The 22,832-nt window shown below is 50.8% G+C and overlaps 1 protein-coding gene across 4 annotated transcripts in view; it reads left to right on the top strand.

Moving 5' to 3' along the window:
* The window catches only part of PRDM11 (PR/SET domain 11), an 82,342-nt gene that overhangs the window by 39,266 nt on the left and 20,244 nt on the right, over positions 1 to 22,832 (top strand). For all 4 annotated transcript variants that reach the window (XM_042958072.1, XM_042958070.1, XM_042958073.1 and 1 more), the window contains exon 5: positions 19,898 to 19,965. In XM_042958072.1, coding sequence (XP_042814006.1) covers positions 19,898 to 19,965 — 68 coding nt within the window. The remainder of the gene's footprint in view (positions 1 to 19,897; positions 19,966 to 22,832) is intronic.

Raw genomic sequence — 22,832 nt, forward strand, 5'->3', positions numbered from 1 at the left:
TATGCTCCTGGCATCTAGAAGGTAGGGGTCAGGGGTGCTGCTAAACTTTTCGTAATGCAGAAGACAGCCTCCTACAACAAAGAGCGATCTGGTCTCGGGGGTCCAGAGTGCTGTGGTGGAGAAGCCCCGTCAGAGCACCACCCGAAGGGAACCTTGTGAGAAGCCGGGTGACCAGCATAGGCACTTCTTAGAAGCTTGATTAGAGATAAGACAAGTGGAAGAGAGACAGGAGATACGAGGGTTGGCTGCCGGCAGGCACGGGGGTGGGGGACTTTGTTAAGAGAGAGACGTGAACGTCTTTGAAAATCCTGGTGGGAGGGTCCCACTGAAGAGACGGTTGAATATCGAGCAGAGGTGAGGCGTGATGGACAAGCTCTCCTATCGCCCGAGAACGTTCAGATGGAGACGTTGCATATGGAGGGGCGATGGGTCAACATGTCTTCTGTCACTGGAGGGGTACCCTAGAGGCTCGGAGCAGACGGAGGGAAATGAGTACAGTAGGCCAAATAATGGCCCCCTCAAGATGGCCGCATCCTCATCCCCGGATCCTGTATGGATGTCATCTTAGAGGCCAAAAGGGACTTTCAGGCATAATTCAATTAAGGCGCTTGAGGTGGGGAGATTATCTTGGTTTATCGGGGTGGGCCTCGTGGAATTACAAGCATTTTTATGGGAGGGAGGCAGGAGAGTCAGAGTCAGACAAGATTGGAAGATGTTATCCTGCTGGCCTTGAAGATAGAAGAAGGAGCCGGGAGCCGAGGGACTGCAGACAGCTTCTAGAAGCTACAAAAGGCAAGGAAGTAGATTCTTCCCTCAAGCCTCCAGAAGGAACTCAGCCCGCTGCCGACGCCTCGATCTTAGGACTTGTGACCTCTGGAACCGTGACATAATAAACGTGTGGTGTTCGAAAGCCACCGTGTCGTGGCAGTTTGTTAAGCAGCGCTAGGAACTCAGTGCGGTGTCTGGGGGACGTCTGCTAACACGTGCGGAGCTGTGGAGAGAGCTGGCCTGAGACGGGAGAGCGGCGAAGGTGAGTTCGGGGCGGGGGGGGGGGGGGTGAGTCGAGCCGGAGATGCCCGTGAGGTGCTCAGGTGAGCCATCCTGGGGCGCACCGACGCACGTGGGTCAGCCGAGGACAGAGGCCTGGGTGTAGGGGACACCAAGCGTGGAAACGGACGCAGCTGAGGCCCCGGGAAGGGACAGGCGGTGGGGACAGGGCTGCAGGGAAGCGTGAGGCCTGAGAGCCGCTGTGTTCGGGCAGCACGGGGGTCTTCGTGTCCTGGGCACAGGCAGTTTCACGGCAGAAGCCACGCTGCTGGGGCCCAAGGCGTGAGCGGGAAGTGAGGAGAGGGAGCCAGCAAGGGGGGCTGGCTTGTTTTCAGAAGTCTGGCCGCCTGTGAGCAACGATTGTATGCCAGCTGTGTGCCACATTCGTCCTCACGGCAGGTTGCTGCCCTTCCGGCCCAGAGGAGGGAACCCGGGACCCAAGAGGTCATTAAGTAGGCAACCCCAGCTCCCACAGCCCACGCGTGGTACGCGGTGGGTTCCTTCAAAGGTAGCGCCTTTCTGCAATGCCAGGCTTTAAGTAACTCCTCCGTGGGGACACGTGGCCGAGAAGGGAGCACTCAGGGAGCTCTGGGGGCATCAGAAACACATGAGGTTTGCCGCCTGTTCTCATGGAGCCTGGGGTCCGGCTACAAGAAGCAGGGACTGAGGTGGATGGGAGGGGAGGAGGCCTATGTCCAGCCGAGTAATACCGAGGCAGAGCATTGTTGGTGATGGTGCTACCACGGAAAGCTATAGGGCCAGGGAGAAGGGGAGCTGGTTTTGACTGGGCGGATCGGAGAGGGGTCTTGAAGGATGGGTAGAAGTTCAGCAGAGGAGAAAATCTAGGGCCATGCCCAGGGAAGGGCTGTCAGGGCCCCCACCTCCCACCATGAGAAGCTGCACTTGGGGACAGCCCGGCTGGGCAAGCTTAGAGTCTCTGAAGGAGGCAGCTTCCCCGGGTTTGTGGCCTGGCCTGGGTCTAGGGTGTGGAGAAAAGGGGGAAGAGGAGGCAGCCCTGGAGTTTGCAGCCTCGTCTTAGACCAGCTCTAGCAGTCAGGAGTGGGCGTGGCCTGCAGCTCAGGGACCAGGGGCCAGCAGTGTTGCTCCCTTGGATGTTCCTAAGGCCTGGGAGCCACGAGCTGTGGCGTATGGATGGGTGCGGGGAGGGAGTGGTTGGAGGCCGCGGGGCCATGCGGAGGCTTTGTGATCCAGTGAGGTGAGAGGTGTCGAAGGCTTGGAGAGAACAGATGTGCAAAATGGCTCAAGAAAGCAGGACCTGTGTGTGTGTGTGTGTGTGTGTGTGTGTGTGTGTGTGTCCTCAGTCGGGGCCTCAGTCAGGGAAAAGCCGGAGTGAGGAACAACTGCCAGCTCAGTTGATGGGTTGGCTGAACGGAGGGAGGGCGGAAAAGTGGGGTGAACCACAGCACTGATTTTGGACCAGGATCTGGAAGCCCCCACATCCTAAATAAACCGCATTCATTTGTCAAATCCTGTCTCAAAGCCGTACTTGATGTCCTTTCTTGACCTCCTGCCCGCCTTCAGAAGCTCTGGCCCTCGTCCAACACAACGCATTTCCGTCCACGACTCCTCAGTGTGTGCAGTGTATTCTGGTAGAAGTAACGATGGGGCTCGTGATGAGCGTGGCTGTTTGCGTTTCTTGAGCACCTATGATGTTTCTGGGCCTGTGCTCAGCACTTTACAGCAGACCTCATTTGATGCTAACGTTACCCCTTGTGAAGTGGGTATTCTACCCATTGTACCAACTGAGAAAACTGAGGCCTGGCGAGGAGAAGTTCTGCACAAAACTAAACAGCTGGTGAGCAGCTGAGCTGGGCTTCCAACCCAGTAGTCTGGGCTCCGGAACCCACCCTCTTGTTCTTCCGCCTGGCCCTTCTCCGCCTTCCTTATCTCACCTGTTCCTACCTGCTGGCCTTGGTTGACTTTCTTCTTCTCATCCTTTCTGCCCAGCACTGGTTCCCTCTCCTTCTCCCCTCAACACAGAGGAAAGGTGGTCCCACCGTGCCCCGTGTGGGGACAGGGCCTGCATTCAGATGGACCCAACGTTCATTTCCACTTTGCATCTCTCCACGGCCCGGCCTCCTCTGCAGGAGTCTTGCCATCACTTCTGGCCGTTTGGGAAAGAACTGCCCTCGCCCTCTGCTTTCTCATCTCACTGGAGATGATAAACTCCATAAATCATTGCCAAGGTTTCCAAGCTGCCCTCAGACACCGAAGGCCGGAGACGATGCTGCACGCGTGAGGTGTTTGGGAGTGCCGTGCAGCCGTGTGGTTTGGTAAAAGGCCGAAGAAAGAGGAAGCCAGCACAGCGTTTTTATTTACATTTTTCACTTACAGCCAGTCTTGTTCCAGAAGGGATTTAAGGTAGCCTAGCAGGATACATAAAATATACCATTATAGCATGTTAAAACTGGGAGAGACAGAAGAAAGAAAAACAAGGGTGGAGACCCTCGGCGGAGCCAGGAAGGAGGCTAAAAATGCATACCACAATGACCCGTATATGCACTTTTAGCTATATGGGGTCTGAATCTGGCAGCCGCTGGGAAAAGGCAAGCCTGGTCTGCTACCAGGGCATTCTTTCCATGTCGTGAACAGTCCCCCAGATAGTTCCTGGGGAGGTCCCCCTTCTGGGTACTGATACCGGACGGAAGGTTTCCCGGCAGTCCTTAAAGAGAGGACACTGTTTGGTGACATTGCTCACCTGCTGTCATGCAGCCTTTCCACCTGCCAGACCCCTACGGTACTGGCTGGGTGGGGGGGAGCAGAGGTGAAATGGTATTTCAAGTGTTTTCCGCTTCAAGTTCCATCATAAAATGGAGATTTATTTTGAAACTTGAAATTGGACGTGCAAAAGCTCGTGACACAGCCTCCAAAACAGAATCCGAAAAGCCCTGAGTGATTGGGACAGATGGAAGCATTAGCAGACGGTTGCAGTGCCTCGAGATGTCAGCGGGAGCAGGCAGGTGTTACCAAGTTTGGGGGAGCTCAGAGAAGGAAAGAATAATGGGCTTGTCCAGGAAGACAAGAAGGGACATTTGAGACAGGTTGCCTTGCGCGCGCGTGTGTGTATGAGCAGATGCTTTTCATGCTTGTTTGTTAATTTCTATTAACTCTTTATTTTGAAATGTTCAAGCTCTGTAGAAAAGCTGTAAGAGGGGCGCCTGGGTGGCTCAGTCGGTTGAGCGTCCGACTTCGGCTCAGGTCATGATCTCACGGTCTGTGGGTTCGAGCCCCGCGTTGGGCTCTGTGCTGACAGCTCGGAGCCTGGAGCCTGTTTCAGATTCTGTGTGTCTCCCTCTTTCTCTGACCCTCCCCTGTTCATGCTCTCTCTCTGTCTCAAAAATAAATAAATGTTAAAAAAATAAAAATAAAAATAAAAAGCTGTAAGAATAGTATAATAAACACCCACACACCCAGCATCTAATTCATCCATTGCTAACATTTTATAACAATTGCTTGAATCTCTCTCTCTGTATACCTACAGGCACACGCACACACATACACACACATTCTGTGTTGTTTTGTTTTGTTTTTCTGACCTGTTTGAGATACGGCTATAGACCTCAGGCTTTTGGGCCATGCATTCCCCATCTCTGCCACTCAACTCTGCCACTGCAGGGCGAGAGCTGCCGTAGACGGTGCATAAATGAATGTGTCTGTGCACCAATAAAACTTTATTGATGAACGCTGAATGTGCATGTCGTACAATTTCCCTGAAATTGGAATTTCATATAAATTTCGTATAAATGAAATGACATGAAAGAACTTTTTTTCAATCATTAAAAAATGCAAAAACCATGCTTAGCTCACAACTGTCTAGAAATGGGGCTGGGGAGGCGCCTGGATGGCTCACTCGGTTAAGCACCTGATTCTTGATCCCAACTCAGATCTTGATCTCAGCTCAGGTCTCGGTCTTGGGGTCGTGAGTTCAAGCGCAGCATGGAGCCTACTTAAACAAAACAAAACAAAACAAAACAAAACAAAACAAAACAAAACAAAACAAAACCAACAGGTAGGGGGCTGCATTTGAACTACAATCAGTGGTTTGCCAACAGACCCCTGCCCTACATAACCACAATATAATTGTTATATTCAGGAAATTTAACCATGGATACGATACAACACTCTGTCAACTGCAATCCTTATTCAGATTTCGCCAATTGCCCTGGAGAAATGGCCTTTACAGTTTGTCCCCCATCTAGGACCCACTCATGCATTTAATTGTCACGTCTCATTAGTCTCCTTTATTCTGTAACAGTTCCCCTGCGTTGTTTTTTTCTTTCAGGATATTGACACTTTTGAGAAGTTCTGGACAGTTGTTAGCAGAATGTTGCACAGTTTAGATTTGTCTGATTGTTTCCTCATGATAGGTTCAGATTGTAGATTTTTGGCATGAAGGATGTTGTGTCTTTCTCCCTGTAGATAGCAGGAAGCTTGTGAGGTCAGTTTGTCTTATCTTTTACCCAGTGGTTTTAGCAACTGTTGATGATTCTTGCCTTTATCAATTATTATTATTTTTTTTATTTTTTTCATCTTTATTCATTTTGAGAGAGAGACAGAGTGTGAGCAGGGGAGGAGCTGAGGGGAGGGAGACACAGAATCCGAAGCAGGCTCCAGGCCCCGAGCCGTCAGCACAGAGCCCGATGCGGGGCTCGAACTCACGGACCGTGAGATCATGACCTGAGCCGAAGTCGGATGCTTAACCGACTGAGCCACCCAGGCGCCCCGCCTTTATCAATTATTCTCCATGGTTTAAAATGATTTGCATCCTACATTCTTTATTTACTATGTGACATCCTTCTGCAAAAAGAAAAAAAAAAAGTATTCAACTTTCTCCTCCTCCCCATCGCTTGTTTTAGTTATTTTTAGTACTGGGATGGACTCATGAATCCTTTTTTTTTTTCCTTCAGTGTGTTCCAGTCCATTCCTGTCACTCATTTTGATGTTTCAATTGCCCTAGATTTGGCCAGCGGGAGCCCGTGCAGACGGGCTCCTTTTTCCTATTTTAGTATTTCCCTTACTTTCCAGTGCAAAAAGATGTTCTGGCCATCTCTCCTAAGAGCCCTGATTTGTTTTAGTGGAAATCGTGTTCAGAAATCAAGATCCCTGGGCACTAAGTGTGTGTGGTTGCTACTGGGGTCTCCTTGCTTCTAGGCCTGAGCTAGGATTAGAGGAATGAGTTGCAGGGAGTCAGGGACTGAGGCAACAAGGAATCGCCAGCCGCGGGCACAACATGTACCGAGGTCCAGGGGCACGGGTCATGTGGAGGGGAAAAGGTAACAGGTTAGAGCCGAAGTACAGAGCGTGCTTAGAAGGAAAAGTGGAAGACGATGCCAGAGAGAAGTTGCTTTGCTCATGTTCTGAGATGCTATGCATCTTAAAACACTATCCATTCAATATCAGCTTTTCCAGGAATAAAAGTGTGCACCTCAGTCTTAAGATTCCTCTTACTACCAGAAGCATTAAATGGGCTTGCCTTGTATAACTTTTATAGATGCTGGTCGTTTGGTTATCGAACCACAAAGCAAACCAAAGATTCCCGCCCCCCCCCGCCCCAATATGTGATCTGCCGGTGAACCCACTTTGGCTCGAACTGTCTGTAATTCTCAAGATCTATTATTTTGGAATACAAGCAGAGCATGGAAAACTGCTCTGAATAATGCACTGAAGGGCCGCCCGTGTTATTCCAAGTGGCAAGATCTCATTTCTTCTTATGGATGAGTAATATCCCGTCGTATATCCACACCACATCGTGTTGAGCCCCTTATCTGTCGATGGCCGCTTGGGCTCCTTCCACGTCTTGGCTCTTGTAAATCATGCTGCAACTATCTCTTCACATCAGGTGTTTTCATTTCCTTCTGATAAATGCCCAGGAGTGGGATTGCTGGACCACGGGGTAGTTCTCTTTTTAAGTTTTTGGCGACCCTCCATGCTGTTTTTCCATGTTGGCTGCACCTGTGTCCATTCCCAAAGCAATGCACGGGTTCCCTTTTCTCGACTTCCTGGCCAGTCCTTGTCACCTCTCGTCTTTTTGAGCACAGTCCTTCCAACAGGCATGAGGGGATATCACATTGTGGTTTTGATTTGCATGTCCCCGATGGCTGGTGAAGCCGAGTACCTTTTCCTGTACCTGTCGGTCAGGTGACATTTAAGGTTCGTGGGGTCCCAATGTGACGTTAATTTCACTCTGATGTTGTTTAAAAAGGTTTAAGCAGAGAGCTAGGGGAAACATTTCTTACAGTTTTGAAACAGCTGTGAATCCAACACAGACTTGCAAATATCAAATGAACAGACCTATGCAAACACGCGTAACTCAAATGAGTGAAATCCTCGTTATATGTGCGACGATGTTGTTTATTGAACTGAAATCGCTGTTTCCAGGGTGACCGTGGTAATGACTACAAACACCCAGGTTCTTTGGCATTTGGTATGTCTGTGCTTTCGTGTGCTTTCGTGCGTTTCGTGTGTCAGTGCAGTGGCCTTGATGTTTCTTACTCTTTTCTTTACCAGAATGCATCCTGTGCTCATCAAGCGGGTGCCTGTTCTTTTCTCACTAGCTCATGGCCAATAGTAATGATCGATGTTACCTGCTCGCCTGTTACAGTGTAGCAGGCTACCTCCACATTCCGTGGCAGAGAACTGCGGTTGCACCCTTCTTGTGTCAGGCGCCAGACCGTAAATATTTTAGGCTTTGTGGACCTCACGGTGTTGGCCACAGCCACTCGGTTCTGTCATTGTAGCCGGAGAACAGTCAGAGGTGGGGCGTATGCTAGCAGAACTTGTCACGGACACCAAAATTTGAATTCCGGACAACTTTCCCGTGATGAAATCTTCTGATTTATTTTCAACCACTGAGAAACGGACCATTCTTAGCTGGTGGGCCATCCAAAACAGGACTTAGCCTGCAGGGCCAAAGTCTGCCGACCTGTGGCGTAGAACAGCCATCATTTATCCTTGCTCAGGTATCTGCTGGCTGAACTACGGGGTCTCATTTATTCTGGCGTGTCTGCCGGTGGACCGCGGGCGGGCTGATTTAGTTGGGTGCGCCTGGTCCTCTCTGCCGCAAGCCACTGGGCCAGATCGTCTCCTCAAGGGGAGCCTGGTCTGCTCCATGCGTGTTCGTTCTGGGCCCAGACTGAAGGAGCAGGTGCTCTCTGGAGAAGCTCTCCTCCTGGTGAAGGCAGGGGTGGTCCCAGAGGCAAGCCCCACCCCCACCCCCACCCCACCCCCTTTCGCAAGCACATTCCCGGTCTTTGCTTGGTGTGCGGTAACATCCCACCGGCCAGATAAGTCGCACAGCTGAAGCCAGGGTCAAGGAGCGAAGAAGGACAGGCCACCTGTAAGAGAGAGCCTAGTGCGGAATCACATGGCCAAGGCCGATCGAGAAGGGCGGAACCGGGGCCAAGAATTCAGTCTACCACAGGTGCCCACCCGGTTACATGCACAGCAGTCTTTGGGATGGAAATCTCATGGCGATTCCCGTATGTTGATTTTTTGAATGAGAACATTGAATTAAACATTCTTAGAACTTTTAGATCCTGAGAGCGTATCCAAAGACCCTTGTTTGAGAGAGACGAATTTCTAGTAAACCCCCTGATTTTAATAATAGGGAACGTAGGGTTTTTTGGTGTTTGAAAATTCCTTTAGGAGCGGTCTTGTCGGAGCCTGATTCAGCACCCTTAAGCCCCAGTGGGTCCTCAGCAAAAGTTGTGAGGGAGGGTTGGGTGGATAGCAATACCTCTGACAGGTGCTGTTCTTCAGGCACTAAAGGATTTGTGTGACCTCATTCTGTGCCCTCACAACCTTGCTGTCAGATAAGTACGCTTCAGCCCCCTTTCTACACATTGGGAAACTGGGGCTTCAAGGGCTCAATTCCTGGTCCAAGGCCATACAGCTCATCATGGGGCCAGGACTTCAAAACTGGATCTTCTTCTTTTTTTTTTTTTACATTTTATTTATTTTTGAAAGAGAGAGAGACGGAGAGAGACAGAGACGGAGAGAGACAGAGCACTAGTGGGGGAGGGGCAGAGAGAGAGGGAGACACAGGATCGGAAGCAGGCTCCAGGCTCCGAGCCGTCGGCACAGAGCCCGGCGCGGGGCTCGAACCCACAAACCACGAGATCATGACCTGAGCCAGAGTAGGACGTTCAACCGACTGAGCCACCCAGGCGCCCCCAGGGAGTACTTTTCAAGCAGATGGTATAAGGTGGTTTTCTTTATCTTGTCTGATGGCTGCCCGTGAGCATTTGGCGGACTTCTTACAACCGCGTCATTGAGATACCAGCACAGACCGTGCAGCTCGCCCACCCAAAGTGTGTAATTTAATGGTCTTTAGTAATTAACCAGTGTTTGCCTCCACCTCCGCCAACAGTTGTGCAACACTCTCATCGCCTCGTAGAAGAAACTCTATCTTTAATGGTTACCCCATCTCCTCCTCTCCCCCCACCCCTTCCAGCCCTCACTAGTTTACTCTGTCTCTACGGATGTCCCTCTGTCTCTACAGATGTCCCTATTGTGGACCTTCATATGAACTTGGTCTTTTGTGACTGGCTTCTTGTGCATAGCGTCATGTTTTCAGGGTACCTCCGGGTTGGGGCAGATTATCACTGCGTAGCATGATCCTTCCTTTCACTGGCCTTTTTCCCCCCATTGCGCGGATAGGCCACATTTTGTTCATCCACTCACCTGTCGATGGACAGTTGGGTCGTTTCCATCGTTGGGCTATTACGAATGATGCTACCCTAAACATGTGTGCACAAGTCTCTGTGTAGACCTACGTTTTCATGTCCCTTGGGTAATACGTAGGAATGGGACTGCTGGGTCACACGGTAACCCTATGTTTCACCATTTGAGGATCTGCCGGACCACTTTCCAGAGCAGCGGGACCATTTTACATTCCCACCGGCAGGGTGCGAGGGCTGATTTCTCCACATCCTTGCCCACACTTGCTGTTAGCTGACTTTTTGACTCCAGCCATCCTCATGGGGGTGAAGTGCTCTCTCATGGCAGAGCTTTGGCTTGTTCTCTGCTTTTTTTCTTCCTACCTCTCGTTCATGTCTCTGGTTATTGGGGGGCGAGCCGCCCATGACGGCCGTGCTGGTTGTGCTGTGGACGACCCTGTGGGTGCTTTTCACATCAGCTTCCCTCTGCCACGTTCACCTGGAAGATCCTTGACATCTGTAGCGTATTTAAAGTTTGTTTCTATTGAATCTCTCCGGAGCAGACCCATTCCAATGTGCATTTTTGCTGCCTCCAGGTTGAGCAGATTGGGGGGGGGGAGGGGCTCTCTCCCACTCTTGCCCCAGAGCCCCTCAAGTTAAGGCATAGCTAACAGGATTCAGGCCAGCCTCCCGAGGCTGTCAGTCCTTGCCCGAGGGCTCAACCCACTGGTTTTGCCCATAGCCAGGTATATTACCAAGAAGAGTGAGGCCAAGTGTGTTCAGGGGGTAGTTGGTCCTGAGGCTGGTAACAGGGCCGGGAGGGACTTTTACAGGCCAAGCAGAAGGACTTGGGTGGGGATGAGCTTTCTGGGTTGGTTACGGGGCTCCGGACTCAGACATTTTTCCTTGAGGGTCGTGCATCTTGGGGCTGGAGGCTCGTTGCCTCCGAGCGCTGGTTTTCTTGTGCATAAAATGCGGATGCACGGTTGAACATGACCTTATGAATTGTGAGCCTTGATGCCTGTTGCGTGCAGGTGCACAGCAGGCGAAGAGCCGTTCACAACTCTCTTTATTATCTCCAGTAGCGCCTCAGGGTTCGTGGGGGCGGTGAGTGGAACGGTAGTATGTAAAACCTGGATGTGGAATTCGAGATTGTATGTAAACATGCCCCATTTACCACATCTCGGGGGGCCTTTTCTGAAATTTGATAAAAGAGAGTTTTAGAACAAGAAAAGGAAGCACGAATTCTATCAGTTAAAAGGGGATGGGGGCAGGTTAGATCCTGGTTCCTGACCAGCCGGACTTAGGGAGTTGTACTCATATGTATACCAATATTCACGGAATGCTGTGCACATTTTAAGGAATCTCCCCTTCCCCTTGCCAAAGTCCATCCGTAGGCACCAGGTTTGGAAGCCGGGGCCTGAATAATCTCAGAGGCCTCCTTGCAGCCGAAGTATTCAGGTCAAGTTCGGGTTCAGTCTGGCCTCTTTTTCACTCTGCCATTTCAGTTTGCTAGACTGGGAAGCAGCTGGAGAAGAGAGCCGACGCTGTCTGCCTCCTGGGGTTCGGGGAGGAGCATCTGAGATGGGCAGAGTGCCTTGTCAACTGCGAATCGCTTCATAAATCATTTTTGTAACCACTTTGCTCTAAGGAGGTGCGGGGCTGAAAATCAGAATGTTTTATGGATTCCATGGGTTCCTGGAAAGTTGCAAGCAAATCAGGTTTTTGAAAATCTAATCTGGGCAGCAGCCGGTGATGGCACCACTCAGAGGAGCCCAGCAGTGAACCCTTGACTGCGGCCGACCTTCTGCCACCAAGCAGAACGCTCCCCTCTAGTAAAATGCAGATCTTCACTGGGCAAATCTGCTCAAACCAGCAGCAACACTGGAAATTCAGAGGGAGCCCCCAGGACATTCCTGGCGGATTCTGATGAGGTCATTAGAGGGCATGAGGTCCATCTCGGTGCGTAAGAGGCGGGCTGTTGTTTGTTTGAACGAACTCCGGCTTCCCCACACATTTCCTTTGTGGCCACAGGCAAATTGCCTGTGAAACGGAACCTCGGTTCCCCAGTCTGCAAAATGGGGGTGATGATCGTAGTCGCTACTTCACAGAGTTGTGAGAACCCATGAAAAGGTGGGGCAAGGGTCCTTTGCACAGTGAAATTGCTTTCTGAATGACAGCCCCTGGCGTGGCGTTGCTGATGTCTTTGTTAATCGTTACCGTAGTCAGAAATAGCACTCTGATCCAAATAGACCATGCTTGCCCCAGGGGGCCCAAACTCTGGTTTTGTATTATTTTCTGAGGATCTGTCCACATAGAATCATACAGGCTGAGTTTTAGACGTAATTTTATCTATCTATCTATCTATCTATCTATCTATCTATCTATCTATTTTATTTACTTTTGAGAGAGAGAGACAGAGAGGCAGAGAGTATGAACGGGGTAGGGGCAGAGAGAGAGGGAGACACAGAATCCGAAGCAGGCTCCAGGCTCTGAGCTGTCAGCACAGAGCCCGACGCGGGGCTCGAACTCACGGTCCGTGAGATCCTGAGCTGAGCTGAAGTTGGACGCTTAACCAAGGCGCCCCTAGGCAGAATTTTAGAAGCCGTTTAGGCCAGACTTCCACTCTGGGGAAAGTCCTCTCTTTAGTCTTCCTAGTGGTGGGTCATCCATCTTCTTAAATACTTCTGGTAACAAGGTTCACCACCTCACGAGGGCGCTCGTTCCGTTGCACGACTGTCCTGCCTGCATATTCCTTGTGCCCCGTTCAGGCTTGTGCCCCTCTAAGTTGTCCTGGCCCTGCTCCCTCCAAGTGGTGGTCTTTCCCACGTTTGATGATCGCTCTTTCTCTGGCTTCTTCTTTTCCAGGCTAAGGAACCCTCTCACCATGCTGGTCACCCTTCTCTGGTCAGGTCTAGGCTACCAAGGTCCTTCTCATATCACAGTGTTCAGAGCCCGGGTGGTTCCAGGAAGTGCTGGGTTCAGAAGGGCCAAGGAGTTGACCTTGTGGGATAAGGCGAGGAAGGACATGGGGGGACCAGCCTCCTCGGGGGTTGGTCCTGAGCATCTGGCCCTGGCTGGCCATTCCTGGACCATCTCAGTGTCGGCCTGCTCTCTACTGAGGGTGGCCTGGGCTGCTCAGTGACATGTGACACGGTCCACAAATGCTGTGTGATCCTGCCCACTCCTGCTCCTTCCGCCTGGGACACCCTCACCTTCCTCTTCTCCAAGACCTCAGCTTAGATTCACCATTTCCCAAGAAGGTCCTCAACTGACTCCCAGATCCCGACTCCAGCTCTGAGTTCTCTTTCCACAGATTTCCCCGCCACAGTGCCAACCACCGGGCATCACAGTGGCCTCCTTTCTGTATCTCCCTGGACTGTGAGTTTTGTGAGAGCAAAGACATTGTCTCCCGGGATCACCATTTTATCCCCCAGAGCCTGACACTGTAGCTACTCTCTCAGGGATATTTGTTAAATGAATGAATGAATGCTCGGTTGGAGAAAACCCTGACTGGTGGCAGAGAGAATGCCGGAAACATCCCTCAGCAAACCTCCAGACCTGAAGCCAGCCTGAGGGGGCCTCCGGCAGTCCCCTCATCCCTCAAAGCTCCCTCCGGGGGCCTCTCTGCCCAATTGAAGGCAGATCACAACAACTCCATGTTAACCCGGAGACCTCTGCCGGCCGAGAAGTAAGGGTAACTAAACAGTTGGGCTCTTCATTCGGAGACCAGAGACTGTGATGACAGTCACGACCGAAATGCTAATAGCGACCCTTTACTGAGTTCCTCCCACATCAGTCATTACAGCAGTGCTGCAGGGTTGGGTTGTACCCCATTTTACAGATGTGGAAACTGAGGCAAAGCCCGTAGAGTTGCCTGCCCAAGACCACTCACTTGTAAATGATGAAGCTGAGATTCTAGCTGATCCCTCTGGCTCCAGGGCTCTCACGGCCCACTGGTGCCCCCGTTACTGGCTGCAAGGGCCTTGAGATGCTTTTCTTTTTCCCCCAGGAAGGAGAGGAGAGTCAGAAAATGATAACGTAGGGGGATGAGTACTATGATCACGGGCAGGGTTCTAAGAAATTCCAGGGGGAGGTCCCTGAGGACCGGGGCACCATCTGGGGAGACTCTGGGGGGCGGGGCAGGGAGGGGGAAGCCTGATCTGTGCCTTTTCTCTTTTCGTCTATCTGAGGATTTGAAACCACAAAGACGGTCCAGTCTCATAGAGAAATAAAGCAAAAGCCTCATCCTGCTTTCCTCTTTCGCTTCCTCTAGAGGTAACCAGAGCTGAGAGCTTGAAATGTATTTCCCAGACTTTCCGTGCACACACAAACACACGCGCGTGGTGTGCGCTAGGTAACGTGGGGGCAGTTGTGGTAAGGTGGGGGGAGGGGGGACGTGTGCCGATCTCCATGGTGCAAATGCTCCCACCGTGGCCGCTTTCGAGGTACCAACATGAAGTCGCTGAACCAGGAGGTGGAAAGAGACGCAGTAGATGTCCATTTCCCTCAAGAACCCAAGTTACGGTGAAACATAAAAATGATTAGGAAGTGGGGCGCCTGGGTGGCTCAGTCGGTTGAGCGTCCGACTTCGGCTCAGGTCATGATCTCGCGGTCCGTGAGTTCGAGCCCCGCGTCAGGCTCTGTGCTGACAGCTCAGAGCCTGGAGCCTGTTTCGGATTCTGTGTCTCCCTCTCTCTGACCCTCCCCCGTTCATGCTCTGTCTCTCTCTGTCTCAAAAATAAATAAACGTTAAAAAAAAAATTAAAAAAAAAATGATTAGGAAGTGGTAAGCCTTGAATATTTATTACCTTCAAAATAATATTTATTGAATTGTACATTTCTATCGCTTAATTTCTAATAATGGCTGTGGTTCACGACTGGTTCGTGAAATTCTGGAAAGTATAACTGTCAGCTCCCGTCAGTCGGTACAAGCCAGCTCCGACACAGCACTCATTTCCTTTTTACTAAAATACTGACATTATATACTTTTTTTTTCTTTAATTCACTTTTTACTTAAAAGGCCCTTCATCCAGGGGCACCTGGGTGGCTCAGTCAGTTAAGCGTCTGACTTCGGCCCAGGTCATGATCTCACAGTTCATGGGTTCAAGCCCCACACTGGACTCTGTGCTGACAGCTCAGAGCCTGGACCCTGCTTCGGATTCTGTGTCTCCCTCTCTCTCTGCCCCCGCCCCTGCTCGTGCTCTATCTCTCTCTCTCTCTCAAAAATAAATAAACATAAATTTTTTTTTTTTTAAAAAGGCTCTTCATCCAATCATTCATTCATTCAACGAATATTCTGCTACGTGTCATGTGCTATGTTAGCATGTGGGGCCAGGCCACCATTAGGAACGAGATAGCCATGGGCTTTGTCTTCATTAGCTTGTGGTCTAGCGAGAGACAGAGTTCATAGCCATGCTGACAAATAAACGCCGTCGATAACAAAACCGCACCCTGCAATCAGGTCTTGAAAAGGAAGTGACAGGTGAGGTCATAGAATTAGTGCTGTGAGGGACAGGCCTGTGGAGGGTCAGGAAGTGGCAGGGGAGAACCTACTTTAGGTTCAGGTCAGGAAAAGCTTCTTCTGAGGAGGTGACAGAAACTGAGACCCAAAGGATAAGAAGGGGCCAGTCGTGCAAAAATCAGTGGGAAAAAGGTACGAAAGAGTATGTTCCTTGGGTGCCATATCTGTAAACTTCACAAACATGCAAAATGGCTCGGTGCGTTGTTTCTAGAAAACTCCTTGTGTAGTGAAAATGGCAAGGCTCCCTACGCGCTTCGGGACAGCGGTTAACCTTGGAGGGTGCATGAGTTGGAGGCAGAGACGGTCTTCGGCTACATCGGGTGTTTTCTTGAAGTGAACCAAGTGGGGACAGATGCGGCTGGGGGGTCAGTTATGTTGTCTCCAGCCGACGGGCACGCGGTTTTCAGCTGCGTTCCTCATTATAATTTCTGAATGCTTGAACAATTTCATGGGTAGTAATTTTTTAAGAGTAGGCGGTGAACCCTACCAGTGTCAAGGCTCACTGTGGCCGTAGCTCGTGAAGGGAAGAGGGAGGCCCGTGCTGGGGAGGTAGGCGGGGACCAGGTTATACAGGTCTCGAAGACCGTGGCCACGAGTGCACATCTTAACGTAAGGGTTAACGTGTGATACCCGCTGAGTGACGTGATGGGATTTACATCCACAGGGATCGCAGTGGCTGCTCTGAGGAGAAGTGGTGGCGAGTCGAGTCAAGGACGGCTTCGGGGAGGTTAGTTAGGATCTCCTGGAGCTGTCTGGAAGAGAGCTTATGTCTCCCACCAGCACGGCCATGGGACGCCATGGAGTCGGAGGGGCGGTCTTGACATCTGCTGCCAGGATTTGCTAAGGGACTGGATGGGGGGGCATTGAGAGAGCAAGAGGTGAAAGGTGACTTTCTTTGTCCTTTTTTTATTTTTTTAAACACCCTTTTCAAGGTCTAATTCACACACCATACAGGGTACCATTCACTGCTTTTTGGTGGGTATCGCTTTCTTTTTGAAACCCGCGTGGATGGTGGTTTCAAACACAGCAAAACCTCGGATGGCAAGTAACTTGTTCTGCGAGTGTTCCTCAAGATCGGCAGATGTTCCTAATTTCGTTTTAACTTGATAAACAGATGATGTCTGGCGATACGAGTCCTATGTGACACGGAACGTCCCATGATCACAACTGAGCCGGTGTTCCTGAAATTCGCTTTGATGTACGAGTGCTTTGGCTTACGAGCATGTTGCTGGAACGAATTATGCTTGTGAACCAGGATTTAGTTGCTGTAGATGAGGAAAATAGGGGAGGAACGGGTTTGGGGGTGGGGCCTGGGGGGAGGGTACCTTGGGGGAGGTAAATTTGAGGTGCCTAGGAGATAGGAGACATCCAAGGAAGGGAAGTCACATGGGAAGTCAGGTATTCACACCTGGGTCTTGAGATAAAAATTGTGTGTAGTGATCAAATGAGAGTCTAGAGATAGATGTGAGTATCCAGAGTGAGAGTGTAGGTGAAGAAGGTGTGTGCGGAAGGGGCCGGGGGACTTCTAGTCAGATGCGCCGAGAATTCACACTTTGACCAGCCCGACCCTTTTTTCCCCAAACGCTACAATGAGAGTCTAAGAAAAACAAAAAAAAAAGATGAACCCCTCCCCAAGACTAAAGCTCCAAAACGAATGAAGCAATGTTAAAAAGACCGCCTCTGAATAACAAATGAATTCACACTAAAATAAAAATTATGGAGTATTCTGAAAATGAATTTAAAATAACCGTTCAGGGACGCCTGGGTGGCTCAGTCGGTGGAGCGTCCAACTTCAGCTCAGGTCATGATCTCACGGTTCGTGAGTTTGAACCCCACATCGGGCTCTGTACTGACAGCTCAGAGCCCGGATCCAGCGTCAGATTCTGTGTCTCCCTCGCTCTCTGCCCCCTCTCCCACTCACGCTCTCTCTCTCTCAATCTCTCAAAAATAAATAAACATTAAAAAAGATTCAAAAAGAAAGAAAGAAAAAATAAAATAACCATTTAGGATTTGTATCAGGAATAGGCTTGACTCTGAGTAACTGAGATTCAAAATAACAGCAGCTCAAGCAAAATAGGAGTTACATTTTTCTACTCTGAATACATTGAATACATTTTAGGGCCGATGCGGTGGCTCTGCCTCAGTAAGTCCCCAGGGAACCAAGCTTGATCCCAGCTCACCACTATCTCAGTGTTTGGATTATCCTCATAGTCTGGTGAGTTGGTAGCTAGAACTCCAGCCATTACGTCTGCATTCCAGGCAGTAGGATGGTGGAAAGGCACGTATCAGCTGTTTTTTGAAGAAGTTTTCAAGAAGCTGACACATGACACTTCCAACTACATCCTATTGGCCAGAACTTAATTAATGGAGAAGCCAAGAAACGTATTCTGTCATTACACGTAGCCAAGTGCCCAGTTAGAATCCAGGGGTTCTGTTACTGCGGACGAAGGAGGCAACAGATATTGAGGGATAACGAGCAGTCTCAGCCTTCGGATCCTTGAGGAAATGAAGGATAACACCCACTAAAAAGAACAAAACAGTGGATTTTTGTTTGTGTGTTTGAATTTCAAACCTCTGCTCTTCGAAAGATATCATTAAGAGGATGAATAAACAAGCCTTCGATTAGGAGAAAACATTTGTAGGTCGTATGTCTGATGATGGACTTGATCCAAAGTATATTTTCAAAAAACCCTCAAAACTCAATAATAAGGAAAAAACAACCAATTTCAAAAATGGGCAAAGATTCAAATAGACCCTTCACCGGAGAAGATATGCAGCTGACAAGTAAGTGCACAAAAGATGTTCAACATCATTAGTCATCAGAGAAATAAAATTAAAACCACAAGGAGATACTGCTTCATACCTATTAGAATGGCTGAGATAAAAAAGACTGTTCATGCCAAGTATTGGCAAGCATTGGACCAGCTGGTGGGTCCATAGGCTGGTGTATGGAAATATAAAATGTTGCAGCCACTTTGGAAAACAGGTCAGCAGTTTCTTAAAAGTTAAACGTATACTTTCCACGTGACCCAGCCATTCCACTGCTAGGTATTTGCCCACAAGAAATGTGCGTGTCTACAGAGAGATTTGTAACTGGATTCCCATAGCAGACTTATTTGTAATAGCTGAAAACTAGACACAACCCAAATGTCCATCAGTAAGTAGATACAAAGGCAAATTGTGGCACATCCAAACAATGAAATACTACTTACCAGTACAAAGGCATGAACTCGGATGCACGCATCAATATGGACAAATCTCAGAATTGTGCTGAGCGAAAGAAGCTAGACATGGCTTCTATTTGATTTCATTTGTGTAAAATCCTAGAGAACACAGAGTAATTTTTAGCGACAAGAAGGAGCTTGCTGGTTGCCAGTGGACTGGGGATGGGAGGTATGGAAGGGGGCAGGAGGGGAGGTTCTGGATCACAGAGACACTTAGGGGTGATGGATATGTTTGTTTTCTTGATTGTGGCAGTGGGTGTATACATTTGTCAAAATGTATCAAATGGGTACATTATATGTCAATTATACTTCAATAAAACTGTTAGGAAAGGAGAAAAGGAATGTGACATTATGAAACAGAGGTGGAATGAACAAAAGGTGGCTATGAAGATGCTGGGAATGAAAAATACTCATTGCATTAAAAGTTCTCATTTAGAAAGGAAGACAAAAAAGAAAGGAAGAAGCTTAATAGGTGGATAAATTCTCAACTAGACACAGTCAAAGAGAGAATTAGTGAATTGGAAGAGAGTTCTGAGGAATAGTCCCAGAGCACTGCCAAAAAGAGAGAGAGAGAAAAACGGAGAAAGGTAGTTAAAAGACATGAGCGATACTCCTAAATATGTTTCCTAGAAATCCTACACGAAGAAACCGGAGACAGTGACTCAGAAGCTGTCTTCGTGAACGTAAGAGTTTTTCAAAATTTTCGAGAATTGAAGAAGTAGGTTTTCATCAAGGAATTAGCTCCTCAAGTAATGAGAATTCTAGGAAAATAAATCTCCACTTCAAAACCACAGAGGGAAACTGCAGAAAATCAAAAGTGAAGGGCAAGTCTCACATTTTACCAGAGATGGCCTATCCACAAGGGAACAACAATACGTTGCTGAACAGCCTAGGGGCAGCCTTTTGGGCGATCTTCCAGGTGCTGAAAGAAAATAAAACAACCTGCTTAGAATTCCATACCCAGCTGAACTCTGATTCAAACGTGATGAGGAAATAGGACATTTTCCAGGAGAAAAGAGCCCGGCCCAACCCTGAGGCTGTTGAGGATTTAGAGGCTGGCCAGAGGAGGAGCCCTCTCACATCACAGGTGCTCAGTCATCCGGTGCTGGCCTCTGTGCCTCACAGAAGCTAGAAGAGAGAAGGGGGGCTGGATGCAACTTTCATGGTGGCCGTGCGTGGCTACTGGAATTGCTGCTCATTGGCCCTGTTGCCGGGTCTGTTATCAGCACAGGAGAGGAAGATGGGATTCCTGGCCCTACCTAGGGTTTCATCCTACAGCAGTGGGGGCATTGTAGCAGGAGGGCAAGAGGAGGGGAGGGGAGGTAGCAGACGGGCCAGGCCCCTGACCCTGGCGTGGGGAGGAGCCCAGGGACACGAGAGCCTCTGCAGGGTGGCCCCTTCTAGACTCTCTCTCTGTCTTCCAGATTGTGGACAAGAATAACCACTACAAGTCCATAGATGGGTCAGACGAGACTAAAGCCAACTGGATGAGGTGAGTCCTGCTCTCTGCTGCTGATTTCCCGGGAGCCTTGCCCAAACTTTGGAGAGGAAGCCAAAGGAGTGTGCTGGGCCTCTGCGGTCCCCAGCGGTGGAGGCCCCCGAAGGCCCTGGGACTGCCGTTTGCAGGGTTTGGGATGTGTCTAGTTCTGGGGGACCCTCTTGCTTCCCCCAGCCTTCCATCAGGGGGCTCTGGAAGAGGCCGGTGGGTTATAAGGACCCCTAGAGGCTTCAGATTTGTCCCTGTGTCTGGAGTACCCAGGGCCCCCAGCTCCGGGCAGCATTCCCACCAAGGAGGGGCCCCCCTCCACCCAGGATCCCTCTCAGAGGGCAGACTCCTGATGTAGGGGTGCAGGGCTCATCCCACTACAGCTGCCAGCAGTTGTTTAAATGGCCTCCGTGGAAAAGGAGGCTCCCAGCACAGTCTCTAGCTCAGTTTTGGATGGCCCTTGCTGCCCAGGCGTGAGTACTTTCAAGAGTGGTTTTACAGCGGTCTGGTGTTGGGGACAGAAGTTTGTGCCAGAAGGATCCTTAATGGCCAGAGAGAGCAGGAGACTGGCCCAGGGTCACCCAGGGGTGGCTGCACTGAGCCTCTGGAACCGAGGACCCAGCTCACGGCTCTCCTTTTGGTTCCGTGCCGTTGGCCTGTGCGGTGTGCCGGGGCCCGGCCCAGAGGGGTCTGCGGGCCGTGTGAGGGGTCAGACTGGTGTTGGTGCCTTGCCCAGGAATGGTGACAGGATCTGGGTTGGGAGGGAAGGGAGGTCTCGGATGGCCACACGTGGGGACACCGTGGATCGGGCCTCTGTCGGCGTTTGCGCAGTTGTGTGACCCGTGGCGGCTGGGGGGTGCAGGAGAGGTGGTGTTTGGAGGGAGGGCAGTCAGAGACCTCCTGAGAGGGAGTTTGCCATATTTAAACTCTGACACCTTCGAAGCAAACAGGGAGAGAAGGTGGTTTGCAATGGGGAGTCTATGGTGAGGTCTGCTGTCCCCTTCCCTGGAGCCTACCGCCCCGCCCACCTGTGCTCCCCACCCAGGAGCCATCGATGGCAGATGCAGGGAGGATGGCGAGAGGGGCTGCGGTTTACCCTCTTCGGAGCACAGTAGGATTTATTCTCTTATTGTCAGAGGAGCTGTTCTCATTGCCACTTAACAGGTGCAGAAGCAGAGGTGCCCCGGGGACAGGTGACCCCTGAGTCACAGTATAGGGATGCACGCTCCCTCCCTCCAGCCCCCTTTCACGTAATCGGGTCAGCCACTGCCCTGAAAGTGGCTCCAAGAAGGCCCTGGACACCCTCCTAACTCCTTCTCCCCGACCACTGGGCACCGGTCAGCTCGGCACTTGCATAGCAGACCCCGTAACTGGGCGCCCTCGATGGATTTGCCCTCCCAGTCCTCCCAGGACTCACACCTTCCACCGTGGAGATTGGTTTTTCCTAATAAAGTTGTTGAATGAAGAAGGCACAGACAATATGGTGCGAGGGCCCAGATCAAAGAGGAGGGGGCCTTGGAGATGGGCCTTCAAAGGGGCCACGTTTTCACTTGAGGGCACTGTGACCAGAGACACGGAAGTGGGGACCAGACCCCTGGCCTGGGCTCCTATTCCCTATTGCTGCATCTGGCTCTAGACAAGCAAAGGAGAGGGTGTCTGGGCGCAGTCTAGTGTCAGGCCTTTCTGCACCGCTGCTTTCGAGACTCTAGAAGCTTTGCCGACGAGCTGGTTCTGTTCCACGCCCCCCCCACCCCCATCTCTGATCTTTCAGCCTGGGGCCAAGGCTTTCCCACAAGCCCCAAAGAAAGACACCATCTGAACTAACTGAGCGATCATCTGATGCCCCTGAGATTCTGACTTAATTGGGCTGGGGAGGAGCCCACAGTTATCGGTCTTTTTTAAAGCTCTCCATGGGGATTCTGATGTGCCGCTAGGGTGGAGAACCGCTACCCTGTACTGATCTTCATGCTACAGTGGTAAACTGAGGCCCGGGGCAGGGCGAGATCTTACTCAAGATCACGAGGACGCTGGCAGAACCAGGACTTGAATCCGCCCCTGGACTTCTGGGCCGGTGTTCTTTCTGCTCGCGCACAGGGCCCAGCCAAAGCATGGCCTCCTGGACTCCGTGTGGGGTGGGTTCAGCTACTGCTCCCTTGCCGGCCTGGGGTCTGTCCGATTCCCATTCTGTCCCAGCTGCCGGCCCTGTTCCAATGCAAGATGGTGCCAGGGTAGCCACAGGTGGTACCCCCCCGCCGCCCATCTCATCTAAGACTCAAGGTGTAGGTTGACGTTGGGTACGTGGTTTGTTGCCGTGGAGATGTCCCTCTGGTGGTGGTTGGAGGGGAAAGCCGGTTCATCCTGGGAACGTGCCTTCCCCCTTAGGGTATAGCTTCCTTCTGTATAGCTCATTCCGCTTTGCAGACGCCTTCACTTGTACTGTTACAACCTGGGGGCTCGTGGATGATTGAATGGAGTTGGTTAGTGTTTTGAAACACTTAAGTGGTGGGCCGGGAAGGGAACGGGCGTCAACGTAATGAGGGTTGACTTGGTGGCCTCCCTACCCCAGGTGCTCTACATCCGTGTCATCGGTGGTCTGAAACCGGGGGCTGTTTTGCTTGGGGGCACTTTGGCGGTTGTCACATCAAGCCAGGGAGGCTGATAAACATCCTAATTACCCAGGATGTCGTCCCACCCACCCACAAAGAATTTTCTAGCCCCAACTGCCAATAGTGGTGAGACTGAAAAACCCCCGTGACTTCCTCCTGGCTGCCCTGGGAGGTGGCGCTAGAATCACGAGCCTCATTGTCTAGACGGGGAAGGGGGTGGGCACCAGAGGCTCAGCCCCTAGTTCCAGGTCTGTCTGAGTGCAAGGC

Source organism: Panthera tigris, chromosome D1 (assembly GCF_018350195.1).
Source record: "Panthera tigris isolate Pti1 chromosome D1, P.tigris_Pti1_mat1.1, whole genome shotgun sequence".
NCBI classification, from domain to species: domain Eukaryota; kingdom Metazoa; phylum Chordata; class Mammalia; order Carnivora; family Felidae; genus Panthera; species Panthera tigris.